The 16,072-nt window shown below is 37.3% G+C and overlaps 1 protein-coding gene across 3 annotated transcripts in view; it reads left to right on the forward strand.

Annotated features, from left to right (window-relative positions):
• LAMA4 (laminin subunit alpha 4) overlaps positions 1-16,072 on the forward strand; it is a 151,366-nt gene that overhangs the window by 104,350 nt on the left and 30,944 nt on the right. For all 3 annotated transcript variants that reach the window (XM_060167319.1, XM_060167320.1, XM_060167321.1), the window contains exons 15-22: positions 2,330-2,471; positions 3,080-3,176; positions 7,467-7,583; positions 9,163-9,342; positions 11,681-11,820; positions 14,239-14,415; positions 15,089-15,234; positions 15,878-16,040. In XM_060167319.1, coding sequence (XP_060023302.1) covers positions 2,330-2,471; positions 3,080-3,176; positions 7,467-7,583; positions 9,163-9,342; positions 11,681-11,820; positions 14,239-14,415; positions 15,089-15,234; positions 15,878-16,040 — 1,162 coding nt within the window. The remainder of the gene's footprint in view (positions 1-2,329; positions 2,472-3,079; positions 3,177-7,466; positions 7,584-9,162; positions 9,343-11,680; positions 11,821-14,238; positions 14,416-15,088; positions 15,235-15,877; positions 16,041-16,072) is intronic.

Consider the following 16,072-nt stretch of genomic DNA (forward strand, 5'->3'; position numbering starts at 1 on the left):
CATGCTCCCAGGGAATGTGCTTCTGATCAAGCCAATAAAATGGAACTTGGAGAAAATACTAGTTTTGGTAACAGCTGTATTGGTAGATTATTATTTTTGAGATTAATTCTGTGGCCCTCTTCATTTTTCTTTTGTCATTTAGTAACTACATCCCATTGAATGGGATCCCAACACAGACCTTCTCAACCCTGCAGCAAACAGTGTTCCAGCTAGAACTTCTAAGGAAGTTACCTCATGCTTTACATGAAACATAAGCAGAAATATCAATCACCCTGAAGTCCCTTTTTTACGTTTAGCATATTTCTGACTACATATATTCAGGAAAACATCCAAATTTATAGACGTCTTCCCTTCAAAATGTGAATATTCTTCAGCATCTATCTGGTGTACCCAGTGGTTTGCATGTTTTGCCTCAAACAGAGATAAACATAATTCATCAAGAAGCTTCCATTTCAAAAGCACATCTTTATTTTCTATATTGATGTAGTACCTGTTTTGTGCCTAGTAATGAAAACAAAGTAATAAAGGCTTTTTGTTTCAAGCTCTTTGATATATCTGCTCACCACTCTAGCCAGCAAAATTTTTAAATATTAATAAATACTGGTAACATTTTATACCTTTTATCCCTTTCTTTTAAAGCTTCCTCAGGTTTTACTCTCTGTGCCATTTCTGAGAACAGGGGGTTGTGGGGGGATTTAAGTAGCAGGCATTTGGATCAGAATTTCCTCTGCAGAGCAGGGCTGTGTTATGACCTTCATGGGCCATAAAAAATTTTTTTAAATTATATGTCATTACTACATAGGTATAAAGGCTAATGTAATCATTATTGTTATCCTCATTTTTTTCTTCTGATTTTAAAAAAGTTAACAAGAAAGCATCTTTGTGGGCCCCTGAATGGTTGTCAGCCCTACTGCAGAGGAGCCAGAATGATGGTGAACTCCGACAAAAAAGAAGAAAGTTGCCAAGGAAATAAAGAGGAAGTTCCTCTGAGCCTAAGCTGGTGTACAGGGACTGAAACTGGTTGGAGGAGGCTGAGAAACAATTGGCTGAGCTCAGTAGGTCAGGGTGGTGTGAAGAGAGGAGCCAGTGTAGGATCTGCAGTGTCATGTACTGCATCACAGAGAATCTTCTGAGAATTACTGATGAATAAAGTGATACTAGTCATAAATTTCTGGAATTGGGAAAACAGTATGGAACTGGTGGATTTAAGACTGAATAAAATTAAGACAAAGGATTTAGGATGAGCTGCAGAAGAGGGGACTGGAGTTTGTATTATAGGGGAAGAAGTGTTTGTCAATAATATGAATTATTGTGTGGATACACTTACAGTTTGAAATTTCCATTTAGGAAATGGTTTAGGTATAATAAATCCTGAGATTTACTGGATGGCAGGCATGGAACCAAGCATTACACATATTTTATCCCTGTTAGACCTCATATGAATCCTCTGAGGCACATACTGTTATCAACCTCTGCGTGAGGGTGTCCAGTGCATCATGGGTATCAGTAAATGTTAGAGGAACCTTACAGGGGCCAGAAGGGACAAAGGCAGAGAACATGGTGTCAGGGCAGGGGTGGTTGTGAGATGAGGCTGTGCACTTAAGCGGGGGCAGCTGGGCCTCGGGAGTGAGACCTTAACCATGTTTGCCCTGGGCAAGCTATGCACCCTTCCTCAGAGCCTCAGCAACTTTTATGGAAAAAAGGAATAACAATATCAACTTCATGGGTGTGGTAAGATTTAGAGACATAATATATGAAACGGGGCTAGCCCAGTATCTGTACATGATGCTCAATATGTGTTATAACCTTTCTTAAAGAAAAATGTGATGTTATATAAAAGAAGGAAACAAGATTGAATAGAGTGAAACCAACTAATATTTAACACCAGCTGAGGTTATGCACCCTCTCCAAGGGCCTTAGTTTCTTTGCCAGGGAGGTATGAATAACAATGCTGATTCGGGTAAGCAGCAGGTGGGGATGATTGTGGGTTCATTCTTCTGCCTGACTTCACCACGTAAACAAACTCTTGAGTAAAGAGGTGCAGACGCTGTTTTTAAATCAGCATTTCCTTTCCCTGAGGCTACTGCCAGGCAGGCAGTTGCCAAGGAGCCAAAACAAGGTGAAGCCTTGAGGGAACCAAAAGTAGAGGAATGCAAAGAAAATGTGCCCTTAGGAAAGGCAGCTCTGGAAAACCTTGCCCAGCCAGGTACTTTAAATAACAGGAAGGAAGTACCTTTGGTCCCAGAAGTACTCCAATCAGGAGCTAAAAATGGCCCTATTTCTCAAGGAGGTAAGAAGGAGAACTAATGCCACGTTTGTTTATTAACAGGAATTTGCACAGTTCAGATGTGAATGGGCTGGTACAGAAGGCTTTGGACGCTTCAAATGTCTATGAAAATATTGCCAATTATGTTAGTGAAGCCAACGAAATGGCAGAACAGGCTTTGAACATCACTGATCGAATTTATGATGTGAGTATTCCCTTACTTTAACATTCATTTATATGTTGCCTTTTCCTGGCTTATGACTTTTCTGTTTCCTAATGTCATCTGTTGAGCTTCCAATGTAATACAAATGGCAGAAAGGGCAGGAGAACTAAGAAAAGACCATTTTATTTATGTTATGAATGTTTTCAGTAATGCAGGTTCTTCAAGATGTGTCATACTCCAATCAGCAAATGCCAATTTCTTTGACAGCTTTTTTAAACCAAAGTCCCTGAATAAAAAATATTTAAGACTAGTTCCTGCTGATAGAAAAGATACTTTATGCATACATTCAGATTTCCTCAACTCAAAAATTGTTTATTCAACAGCTTTTTCATGACAAGCACTTTGGTGGGCCCTTGGCCAAGCACTATTCCAAGTTCACTGAATTTTCCTCAAAAACCATTTATCTTGAAAATGTCAAGGATATTATTTTCTCATGTTCACATTTGACCTTGATTGTGAGCTATGAAAATGAAGCTGTATGTATTTTGCTTGGTGTTTAGCAGATAAACTGTATCATTTAAATCCTAGAATGATGAAAAGTTGATTTCTTCTGCTGTCATTCTTACTCTCTCCATCCAATTTCCTCGTAGGCTGTGAGTGGGATTGATACGCAGATCATTTACCATAAAGATGAGAGTGAGAACCTCCTCAGTCAAGCCAGAGAGCTGCAAGCAAAGGCAAATTCTAGTAAATATTTTCTCTTTCCTGTCTTCCTTCTGATTTATAGCTGCTTCCCTCCTTTCACACAGTGTTTCTGCATATAAACAGAGGTTTCAAAATGTGAGGATTAAAGAATAAATTATATTTCATCTGAATAATAAAAAAGCAAGTATTAGATATTTTCAAATAAATTGTGGTTTAAAAAAATTCCATGTAGTAAAATTACATGGAAACATATAGTTATCCAATATATAGTGGATATTCTTGCTAATCAAAAAGGCTAATTAATAGAAACCTACTATGAATGCCAATTTTCAAGGAGGTAGTACCATAAAATACACTTTAATACTAAAATTATATTGCACATAAGGTAACCTTCCTTGAACAATTCAGAAGGCCCTTTAAAATTTTACCATGAAGGGATGGGTCAGCACTGTGAGAGTCAGGAGGACAGGGTACCACAAAGCCATCTGGTTTTTTGCACTTTCTTGTAGTGTGTGTTATACAAGTTTGCTGTATTTAGGACAAGCCTAATGACCATATGGAAAAAAGCACTTCCAAAGGCCGGTATCTGCACCTGCTAAATCAAGCACATCCCAGAGTGGGAGAGGGAGGAAAAAATAAAAGTGAAATCATTTCAGTTAGTTTTGAATCTTATGAGTTACTCTTGAAAACAGTCAAACTAAGAATTTTACTAAACCTTACTCATCTCTGAGGTAATGAGCTCATTCCTAAGGATATTAGAGCATTGACTAATGAGGTTGGAAATCCATTATCTAGCTAACTTGTACCACCTAAAAACAAAGACCAAGTTTGAAACTGAAAATTTCATGTGATTTTATCAAAGCAATTAACCTGAAGTCTAACTGTACATTTTCTCTCTTTTTTAAATGTAGAGCCATTATATAGAGAACATAAATGCATTTGTTTTTCATATGCAGACTATTTAACTATTTAATTACCATAAAGCAGCTATTATCTGAGTAAACAGACAATAAAAATGCTGTTTCTTCATTCTAATTAATTTATTATACAAGTTTAGTCTTAAACATGCTCTTTAGAAAAGAATTAGAATGTTAGCAGTAAAGAATTAGAATACTTATATTAAAATATTTTTGGATAAATGTTGTCATATGTATGTATTGCTTTTGTTTGTGAAGACCAGAGTATGTGGGTCTTCACGATGCAGTGACTTAAATATTTTATTCTCCTTGATAATTTGCAAACTATTTTCTCAATCCTGTCATTAATGATTTGTTGAACCTCATGAAAGCAATTTTTCTATTCTGATAATGCTGTCTCTTCAAAGTTCCATATTTTATGTGTAGATAAATCTCTCTGCTTTGGTCTCTGAATATTTTTCAGATCTGGTCACCTATTTCATGATCTTGTTTGGTTAAATCCCTTCATATGTTTATTTGCCAAAGGGACACTGATGGGGAGTTAGGACTATGTGGATCAGAACTTGCCTCCCTTTAGAAAATATGCATGTTTGTAATATAAATTCAGATTTTCAAATTGAACCATATTTCATCTATTGAGTTACACTGTAATTTCAGATTACTGTTAATTCATTTCCAAATGAATTTCAATGATCAGTAATCTTTATTTACCAGATTTCCTTTTTTTCATTATCTATATCAAATAGCCATCTGTAATAAACTCAGGAAGCTGCTGTCTTTTAAAATCTTCTACTGAATTACTTTGTAAAATGAAAAATGTCTATGTAAGACAGTGGGTTCCAAATAGGACAGACTTTTTATGAAGCATTTCTTCTTATAAACATCCAGCCCCAAATAGACTTTCTTTCTCCTATTTTATCAAAAACTCCAAATACAGTTAAATATATTCGTTCTCAGTATATCAGCCAGTGTTTTTTGCAGTAACAAAACCCAAAAGGAAGAGCTGAATAGATTGCTTGTATTACAATATTCAAAAATTGAAACTAAAAGAGGGAGAGAGGGTGCAAAACAACAACAAAGTATGTTTAAGACCCTCCTTGAATTCTGGGAAATTATTGGCACTACCCAGAGGAAACAAGAAAGAAATGCTTGTACTTTGGTTACATTGTACTTGGTACAAGTACATTGACAGAATCAACTAAGCATCACCCATATATACCCCTTATGTACATGTATGGGGAAAAGATAACTGAACAATAAACCAAGCACACCAAGACTGTATAATTGAAAAGAGACAGTACACCATGGGAGGGTATATATTTGCAAGCCCATTGGAGAGAAAGAAAAGAAGGGGAAGTGAAGAAATTATTTTTTGTTTGTCAAGATACATACATTTCCTGATGCTTTGGAAGTAAACAAAGCATGAAACAAGAATTCTTGGGAAAGTTGATCCTTCAGTTCAGGTGACAAGATATTACATCATGACTTTTTTAGATTTGTGCCAAGGTAGCCCCAGTTAGGGTCTATGCTACAAGTACATTTTTAAGAATAATTTTTTAAGAAAAAGACTAATTATCAAAACTGATGCAAGAATGAATAGAAAATCTGATAGAACTGTATGTACATACATGTGTATAATAAATCTAATCAGTAATTAAGCCCTCCCACAAAGAAATCTCAAGGCTCAGATGGCTCCACCAGTGAATTCTCCAAAACACTTAAAGAAGAAATAACACCATTAGTACATAAATTCTTCCAGAAAATAGAAAAGGAGGAAATACTCTCTTTTTTCTATGAAGCCAACAAAATTTAGATATCAAAACCTAAGGACGTTATAAACAAGGTAAAATATAAGCCAAATTCTCTCTTAACCAGAGATGTGAAACTCCTAATCAGAATATTAGCCAATCAAATCTAGCATACATAGAAATGGTAATACATGACCAAGTTAGGTTTATTCCAGGATTTCAATGATATTTTAACATTTAAAACATCAGTAGCAATTCACCACATTTACAGAACATAGGAGAACATTCATATGCTTATCTCACTACATGCAGGAAGATCATTTAACAAAACTCGCTACCCACTCATATTTTTAAAAAACTCATAGCAAACTAGGAATAGAAGGAAACTTCCATAATCTAATAAAGAATAATAAAATAATATTCAACAAACCAATATTCATACTGAAATATTGAAAACTTTTCCATTAAGATTGGAAATAAAATAAGGATTCCCCACATTATCAATTCAATGTGTAAATATCCAGTTTAATTCTATGTAAAACAATTAGAAATTAACTGTTTTTAAAATAACACCATTTGCAATAACATAAATTACCTAGGAATAAATCTGATGCAAGATGCTAAGATCTTTACACATAAAACTGTAATACACTACTGAAGAAATTAAAAGATGATCTAAATAAATGGAGATAAAAATGAGAATTCAGATCTAGGGAAGAATAAATAAAAACTGTGTTCATTAAGTGGAAGACTTGAATTTGTAAAAATAACAGTTTCTGCCAAAATTTATCTATAGATTCAATATAATCTCAATTAAAGTACCAGAACTGTGTGTACATATACAGGATGCTTTTAGAATTTCTTTGGAAATGGGGGTGGATGGGGGTAGGCAAGAATAGCCAGCACAGTCTTGAATTAAAAAAAAAAAAAACTAGAGGACTTAAACTACCCAATACCAAGACTTAAAACTGTACAAAAATTAAGACAGAGATACAAAAAGATATAAAAAATTACAATACTCTATCATTTCTTCTGAATAAAGCTTAAAAATAGACACAACTAACGGGGAGAGATAGGATTCAGAATAGTGGTCACCTTTGGGTAATCATGGAGGTCCCAGGAAACCGTAACGGGCTAATAATGCTTTTAAAAATGCTTTTCTTGACCTGGGCGCTGGTTATATTTTGTGTTCAGTTTGTGAAGACTCATCAAGCTGTACACTTATAATTGTGTACCCTTTTCTAGATGTGTGTTGTGTATCAATTAAAATTTATTAAAACAATCAAGAAAAAATAATTATTCTTATCTAACCAGTTATCACCATAAGTATAGACAGATCTTTTCAGCTCTTTATCAGTCATGCTGCTCGTAGTTGTTAGTCACAGCAGTGCTATATTTTTCAATCAAAAAAGTTAGCCATTATCTGTACATCCGTATGAGTTACTTTATGACATCCTAAATCACTCCAAAGCAGTGTTACAAGTTTTCTGCAATCCTTGACCTCTGAGTTGAAATGCCACTTTCCAGAATTGGTGTTCTATGTTATATTATATTCAGAATATTGCAGATGACTTAGTGGTACAAACCAGAATTTTCCTTGTTGCAATGGAGATTTCTTTCCTGGCATCTTTGCCCTACTTGTACTTTTTTTGGCTTCTTCTCCACAGGCAATGACGAGGCAGTGGCTGACACCAGTAGGCGTGTGGGTGGAGCCCTAGCAAGGAAGAGTGCCCTCAAAAACAGATTAAATGATGCCATTAAGAGACTACAAGCCACAGAGAGAGGTGAGGATCTCAGGGAGAACTTAAGGCTCATCTGTTTGTTCACTAGTATTAAGGTAAACCTTTGAGGAAGGAGTAGGTGATTCTTTGCTTATTAATCTTTTTATAAATAAATATTGCTTTCTGATGACAAAAGAAACTATGTTTTTCTCACTCACACACGCACACACATACACACAAAAGTCCTGGAAAATAATAAAAGCTGTAGTCACATCACCTAGGAGTGACGATTAAATTTGAGAGCATTTTCCTCCAATCTTGCGTGTATGTGTGTGCGTGCACGCATGCATGTCAATGAGATCATGATGTTTATACTATTTGGTAACCTACTTTCTTGTGAACATCCTTTTTCATTAACAAATATGCCCTAATTTGGTTATTGGGTTTCTCTGGCCCCAGCAGTAAACAGCTGCTCTCTGTTACATGCCATGTCGTTCTTGTAGTGCAAGCAGGGAGACCACTGAGCCAGAGAGAAAAACAAGAGCGCTCATGCTGCCTAATCTGGAACTACAGTGCTATCTTAGAAAGATGTGATTGGGCGCATAAGTGCCTTTCCCGGCATAGTGAAAGTTAACACATTGTTGCTGGATGTGGTGTTTCACTACACAGAGCAAATTCAGCTACAGAACTACAGGATGCCAAAGCCCTGGCCAGAAGGGTGTCATCAGCATCATCAGAGCTACCACATGCTAAGCACTGGGCTGTGTTTTACAAACATTATCTCATGTGGGAAAGTATTGCTGTTGCCTTTAGGCTGCTGTGAACCCTGAAGCTTGTCAAGGTTGGGGAACTTGCTCCAAAAGGCACAGCAACAAAAAGAAGCAGACCCAGGATTCAAAGCTACATCCATCAGAGTTCAGAGCATGTGGGGTTAAGTTAAATGTTTCTCCAGTTAAAAATAATTAAAGCTACAACCTCACCTGAGTGATTTTTAATTGTTTTTATTACAGAAATAATACATGACCATTATAGAAAAATAAGAAAAGAGAAAGAAGAGAAATCTTTTATAATCTCATTACCCAGGAAAAAACCGTTTTGTTGTAAACTTATATTGATTTTATTTTAAATATATAACTTTTAAAAATTTCACCATAGATCTCTTTTGAAACTTGCTTTTCTTATTCAAAAATACCTTTCCTTATCAATTTACTTCTGTACTAGAGCATCATTTTTATGACAGAAGCTGCCCCACAAAGAAGAAAGTGATATTTACAATGAATTTCAGACATAGGCGTTTTATGAGTTAGTATCTAATATGCATTTTCTATAGCTTCCTCACCAGGTCTCTAACCTGAAGAAATACTACTCTTTTTTTTTAATTTCCCTTTAATTTGGAAATGTTTTAAATGAACGACATGATTTTAATGAGACTTTAGAGTCTTCCAAGCTCACTTGTTAATACTATTTACAATATTCTAGTGCACCTGACTTACACCATAATTAACATTTATTTAAAGATCTCGGTTTGGCTGAAAAACCTGAATTTGAGGTCTCTTTCATCCCAGTGATGAAATGGATATTCATGACCCCATCAAATGTCCTACTTCTTTGCAAAGTAAATGTCCTTGTGCTCTGTGTGAAGGTGACGCTCAGCAGCGCCTGGATCAGTCCAAGCTGATCACCGCGGAAGCTAACAAGACCACAATGGAAGTCCAGCAGGCGGCCGCCCCGATGGCTAACAGTCTAACCAACTGGTCACAGAATCTTCAACATTTTGACTCATCTGCTTACAACACTGCAGTGAACTTTGCCAGAGATGCAGGTATCACTTAGTAACTTCACAATTTGCATCCAATTGAGGAATTGGCCATTAAACCCTACACATCTTTTGTTAAGAAGCAATTTTTTTCATTCAAGTTTTAGATTGGAATATTGTAGAAGTTAGCTTAGAAAAGGATAAAACTTTTTGCTCAGTTCATCTATCAATATATATGTATGTGTGTGGACATAGGAAATATATGTATTTCCCATAAATAAACACCAGACAGACTGGTTGAGTTAATTTTTTTCTACGTGAAATAATGGTAACACTTGTTTTTATCAATGTAAGATTGATTCTTTGGGGAAGAAGGGCAATCACCTGTTAGAATAAATATGTTAATAAAATATTGGTTTGCTTTTAGGAAAAAAATTTACTAAACAGCACTGCTGTTACTAAACATCATTGCTTTTTCCTTACCTGAGTAAAGCAGGTTATTACCAACAAGTACTGAATATGGCCAAATATAACTTCAGCTTCCCATTAAGAAGTAAAGTCTGTTAGCCAACTTGAATATAAATATATAGTAATGAAGATGAAATATGTTGATATCTAATTTAGTTATACATAGATATTAAAATCACATATTACTTGAGAATTATTTTCCAGTCTCATATTTTTATTCCATCTTTTCGTACCTCCTAAATATCAATGTCTTTGTCATGATTAGAACTTCCAGTTCTCCAGAATGGTTTTGCAGACCGTATTCCCTTCACTTTCATCTGGATTAAGAACCAACTTTTTAAATCCCCGTATGGATTTGTCCATCGCTAGAAATTTTATCCCAGGGCACAATATCCATTCCTGTAACAGGAAGAAAGCTCTTTTATACTCATCTTTTAAGTATATATTCATGAGCCCTCCATGTAACCACTCAATTTCTTTTGAAACTTAATCTTTAAAAAATTTGCCTACATGATATCCAATATTTACATTTGTAAAGATATTGCCTCAGGAATATTTACTAAATTGGTGTTAATTTTTTTTCCTCCTTGTTCAGTTCCATCAGTGATTCCAGTAACCATCTAGGACTAACACTGATTGTGTGCTTTCCTCAAATAGCATTTTGTGGTTCAAAACAAAGTAAATGAAAAAGCATACCATAATATGAGACTTCATAAAGACTCTAAAGTGGCTCCCTTTCTCTGAGAGAATTGAGGGTAGAGAAACCTGTTTTGTACACATTTTCATAATCAGCATTTAATGTAATGCTTTAAACATACTTTATTGCCTCTGATGTTGAAGACTATTATACTATAACAATAGCCATTTTATAGCATAGCTATTGTGGTCAGTGATCCAAATAACAAATATTTACCGCTGTATTAACAAATACACTACATGATAGTAGCTATTATTTACCTGATTTCATTCCTTTTGCTGGAGAAGCACCTTGTTTCCTAAGTACAGAAAAGAGAAGTTTCCTAGGTCCTCACTGACATATTCTCCTGAATCTGAGTTTAGTTTGGCTCCAGGAAGAGGCTTGCTTTTGTTCAGCTGCTAATGCTCAGTGACCATGCCCTACCCTTAGATAAGAGTTTGCCCAAAGATATTTATTTTCAAGTCCAGTGGTTCTCAAACACTAGTGTGCATCGGAATCACCTGAGCCCCACCTCCATGTTGCTGGTCTGGGGACCACACACGGAGAGCCAGTGCTCCAGTCCATGAAACTTTGGAGAAAGTTACGGCATTCTCTGTATCTGGGGTTCTTTCATCAAGCTGTATCCTTATGATTTGTGCTCTTTTCTCTGTGTGTGTTATACATCCCCCCTCCCCACACAACAAAACATAACCTAAAAAGTCAGTAAGATCTGCTCCTACCATCACCTTTGTCTGGGACCATAAACCATGGCTGCCCCTCACCTTGGCACAACTGCCACTTTTCTGGATGCTCCCTTGTTTCTTCCATCTAGCTCTGCCTCTGCTTGGACCACTGCAGTGGCGCTCTGATAGTGAACAGGCATTTTGGAAAACAAGATGCCACCTCCTTTTGCCCAGCATTCCTTTTGACCTGTTATATCAGTTATATTAGAAATGCAAGCAGAACTTGTGCTATATAGTGAAATGAACATCTGCATATTTGTCATGGGCCCTGCCCTTTAGAAGTGGACATTATATGTCAGCTTGCTCTGCATACAATTTATAGTTCAATATGTATTATAAATGTCACAAGATAGGAACTGATTATGCTTTGGGCTTAGCTACTAATTTTTCAGAATTAAAAATAATTTCTTATAGTTCTACCAGAAGTAACCATGTATTTGTTGTCTCTTCATCTCATTCCTGAAGTAGACTTAATACTGAGGTATCTACTCAAGTGATTAATTTTTATTAACTGCAGTTGGAAATCTGACAGAAGTTGTCCCTCAGCTCCTGGATCAGCTTCGCACGGTAGAGCAGAAGCGGCCTGCAAGCAACGTTTCTGCCAGTATCCAGAGGATCCGAGAGCTCATTGCTCAGACCAGAAGCGTTGCCAGCAAGGTAACCAGTGAAAGGAGTCGTCATCAGTCACTGGGTGATAATGATAGCGTGAGGCTGAGCTCAGGCTCCTTGGGCAGCTTCCAGAGCTGGAAACTTTCTACTATATTATCCAACTTGGTAGTTCTCAGCTCCATCCGTTCATTAGAATCACATGAGGAGCTTTGAAAACCAAACCAATTCCTGGTCCCAACCTCAAAGCAATACTCATGTTCTCTAGAGGAGGGGCTCAGAACCTGTATTTTTTTGAAGCTCCTCAGTGATTCTAATGTGTAACCAAGATTAAGAAGCACACATTTAACCTAGTCAACAAAGCTCGTAGAGCAAAAGGAATCAAGGAAAGCTAACCCCACTAAAAGACTCAATTTTATTATTATTATTATTATTATTCATTATCCTAACAGCTGTCTTTGTGCAGTTACTATATGGAATAATCTTGCTCATCTGCCTCTTCAAAGAATTCTCTGGTGCAACATAGATGATATGAAGCTTTTACTGACCTCTCTACAGGCTTAACACATAGCAGCTAAACTGAACAATTTCAACAAAGACCTCATCCTGAGATGCTATACAGAAGCAACACAACACCATAACTAGTGCTGGCATTGATGGGAAATATCCTGACACAGCAATTAACATTTTCAGTGTGGCAAAACATGGCTTGTTCTTGGCCCCCTTTCTAATTTGTTTTTTATTAATTTATAGACCAGCATTATTTTTTACAACCAAATTATATGGTTTTATTTTTTCAGTTGAGAGTCAGCCTGAACAGACTGTTGGTCCTAATTACTGACAGAATTAAGAACTGGAAATCAACTATTTTGTAATGAAGGAAATTATTATTGGTAAATATACCCAACTTTTTTTTTTTTTCTTTTTTGCGGTATGCGGGCCTCTCACTGTTGTGGCCTCTGCCGTTGCAGAGCACAGGCTCCGGACGGACGCACAGGCTCAGCAGCCATGGCTCACGGGCCCAGCTGCTCCGCGGCATGTGGATCTTCCCGGACCGGGGCACGAACCCGTGTCCCCTGCATCGGCAGGCGAACTCTCAACCACTGCGCCACCAGGGAAGCCCCCAACTTTTAAATGATATATGATAATTGGTCCCACCCCACAAATCACCTTTTTTAGATACCTTGAAGAACATTTCAAAAAAGATTTATTGTCAAGAAGTAGCATTTCCAATGCTAGGTTTCTGTGAATGCCTTCTGGTAGTTTTATTTCTATGGGGTAGAATTTGGGGGCCTTAATCACCTGAAACCATTTTCTGAAGAGAGTCTTGGCAATGCCTTTGGGGCCCACACAGCTCCCCAAAGGGAGATGCTTTCTATGCATATATACATCTTTTTCAAACTCTCAGTTTTTACAAAGGAACTTTAATCCCATACACTGCTTGATTGTTCATTAAGATTTATTGTGCTTTAGTCAACTGGCAACATAAGACAGCTGCACTCTAGGCACTTGGAAATATAATCTTGAACTTGCTGACCATCAGTATTAATCAAATTAATATTATTCAGTTATGTAATACATCTACTTATTCATAAATATTTGCATAAATGACATGAATATACACAGTCCACCTACTTATTAATACTCTGAAAATCACCTCGAATCAGACCAGTTCAGCACATTATATTGGGCCTCTTAGAAATGTATTTACTAAATCCTGCTTTGTTGTGATGCCTTTCTAAGGATCATTATAAGAAACATCTTAATGAACTCATCACTACAGTTATTATAATGATAAAGCCAGACACTGGAAAACACTTTACAGTTATCATCTGGTTTCATTCTCATAACAAATTTATTGTCCTCATTTTACAGATGAGGAAACTACAGGTTAAGTGATTTGCTCATGGTTCCATAGCTAGTAAGTGGCAGAGCCAGGTTTTAAGACCCCATCTAAGACTTCAAAGCTGGCCTCTAGACCCCTCCCAACTGTCCAGACATGGTCAAGGATGTTGTTCACAGCCTCACCCCACGCTCCTCTTTTGAAGACCCTAGGGAAAAGGTCCTAGCTATATTAGTACCCAAGATTAGTTATTATTCTCCTGATCAATTAGTTGTTAATTTTATGGGCCTTGTGAATTGTATAACTGACCAAGTATCCCTTCAAGCTGTTTAGTTCACCTTAAGCAAATATGTAGTTCATTGTGGAATGCATATTTATCCTCATTCTTAGACCTACTTTGTCACCTTTTTGTTCTGCTTTCTTTCACCTCACTTTAAATTTAAACTGTATTATCTTCCTTAAATCCTTTCTCCAACAAGTTGAGGACATAAGTAAACAAAGGCTTGGAGGTCACGGGTAAAGCTCAGAGACCTCATAAGGAATGAGGGAAGCCCATTGAGAACCATGGGAAAGCACTATGCCCATTTCTGCGGGGTACTTTTAATGGAATAATTTTGTAACTCCAGATCCAAGTCTCCATGATGTTTGATGGTCAGTCGGCAGTCGAAGTGCATCCCAAAGCCAGAATGGATGACTTAAAGACCTTTACGTCCCTGAGCCTGTACATGAAGCCTCCTCCTGTGAAGCAACCAGAGCTGGGTGGGACTGCAGATCAGTTCGTCCTATACCTCGGAAGCAAAAACGTAAGAGCATGTGGTTGTAAATGATGGAATAATGTTGAAAGGAAAGATAAGTGCTTTTTCTCTTGCCTTAAAACAAAGCTACCTGTGCAAATAAACAAAATATCTATTCTAGCACCTCAAAAGGTATAGACCATTTTAAGGCCAAGACTAAAGTAGTGACTTTAGGACAAGTAATTTCTTCTCTGTGTGGGATATTTCTGTGGTTTCTTCATATCGGCCTCACACTGCTAACTCTGAGGAGTCTGAATGCAGCATTTCAAAGACACCCAGAGTACAGAGGCCTATTATGTTTAATGCTGAACCCTGCTTTGAAGGTGCATAGCAATCGGTATTGCCAGGCTGCATTATATTCCCAGATTAACCAAACAAGGTTAGCACACTCCTGACAGCCATCAAATGTCCACAAGCCCACAGTTGCTTGCCTTCCTGCCCAAGGTATATTTGGACAGGCATGGAGGGATCGGGGGGAGGGGCAGCACACTGATGCAGCCACAGGGAGGCTGCAAAGAATGAGGCGCTGCCCAGTCTAATGGGCACTTTGGTAATAATTCAAGCCAGACTTGCCTTATATACAGCCAAGCATCTGGATTGCTAATTGTCTTTTACAGAAATGAGAACGAAAGATGATATTCATTCATATGGATTTTATTTAAGAGACTTCTTGACATTTCAGGCCAAAAAAGAGTACATGGGTCTTGCAATCAAAAATGATAACCTGGTGTACGTTTATAATTTGGGAACTAAGGATGTAGAGATTCCCCTGGACTCCAAGCCTGTCAGTTCCTGGCCTGCTTACTTCAGCATTGTCAAGATTGAAAGGTAAAGTGAATCCGTGACACAGGGCTCATCTGCAAATTTCATAAAAAATCTATTGAATGCACTCACGCACACACGCACACACACACACACAGTCTTTCTATGGATGTTGCTCCTCTTTCTTCCATTATTCCTGTACTCCTTCACAAATACCTTAGTGGAAAACAAAAAATTAGAAAGAATAGTCATCACTTCTAAAGAGCAATCTGATTATTAGATTTTTTTAATCTGGCCAATCCATGAATTGATTCCAAGATGGAATGTCTTTTTTTGATTGTTGACATTATATAAATGCTTATGAAAGTGACAAAATCAAATCACCAATTCTGTGATGAAGGGACATTCACATTTTGACATTTAAAAAAACAAACAAAAATATTTTCGGGCTTCCCTGGTGGCTCAGTGGTTGAGAGTCCGCCTGCCGATGCAGGGGACACGGGTTCATGCCCCGGTCCGGGATGATCCCACATGCCGCGGAGCGGCTGGGCCCGTGAGCCATGGCCGCTGAGCCTGCGCATCCGGAGCCTGTGCTCCGCAACGGGAGAGGCCACAACAGTGAGAGGCCCATGTATCGCAAAAAAAAAAAAAAAAAAATTTTCTACAAATTATCTGGCTAATAAAGAGTGAAAATTCTTTATCTGAACAGGGTAGGAAAACACGGAAAGGTGTTTTTAACAGTCCCAAGTCTAAGTAGCACCGCAGAAGAAAAGTTTATTAAAAAGGGGGAATTTGCGGGAGATGACTCCTTGCTGGATCTGGATCCTGAGGACACCGTGTTTTATGTTGGTGGCGTGCCTTCAAACTTCAAGGTGAGCTATCCAGCTATATTTTGACTTATTGC

Source organism: Lagenorhynchus albirostris, chromosome 12, assembly GCF_949774975.1.
Source record: "Lagenorhynchus albirostris chromosome 12, mLagAlb1.1, whole genome shotgun sequence".
NCBI classification, from domain to species: Eukaryota; Metazoa; Chordata; class Mammalia; order Artiodactyla; family Delphinidae; genus Lagenorhynchus; species Lagenorhynchus albirostris.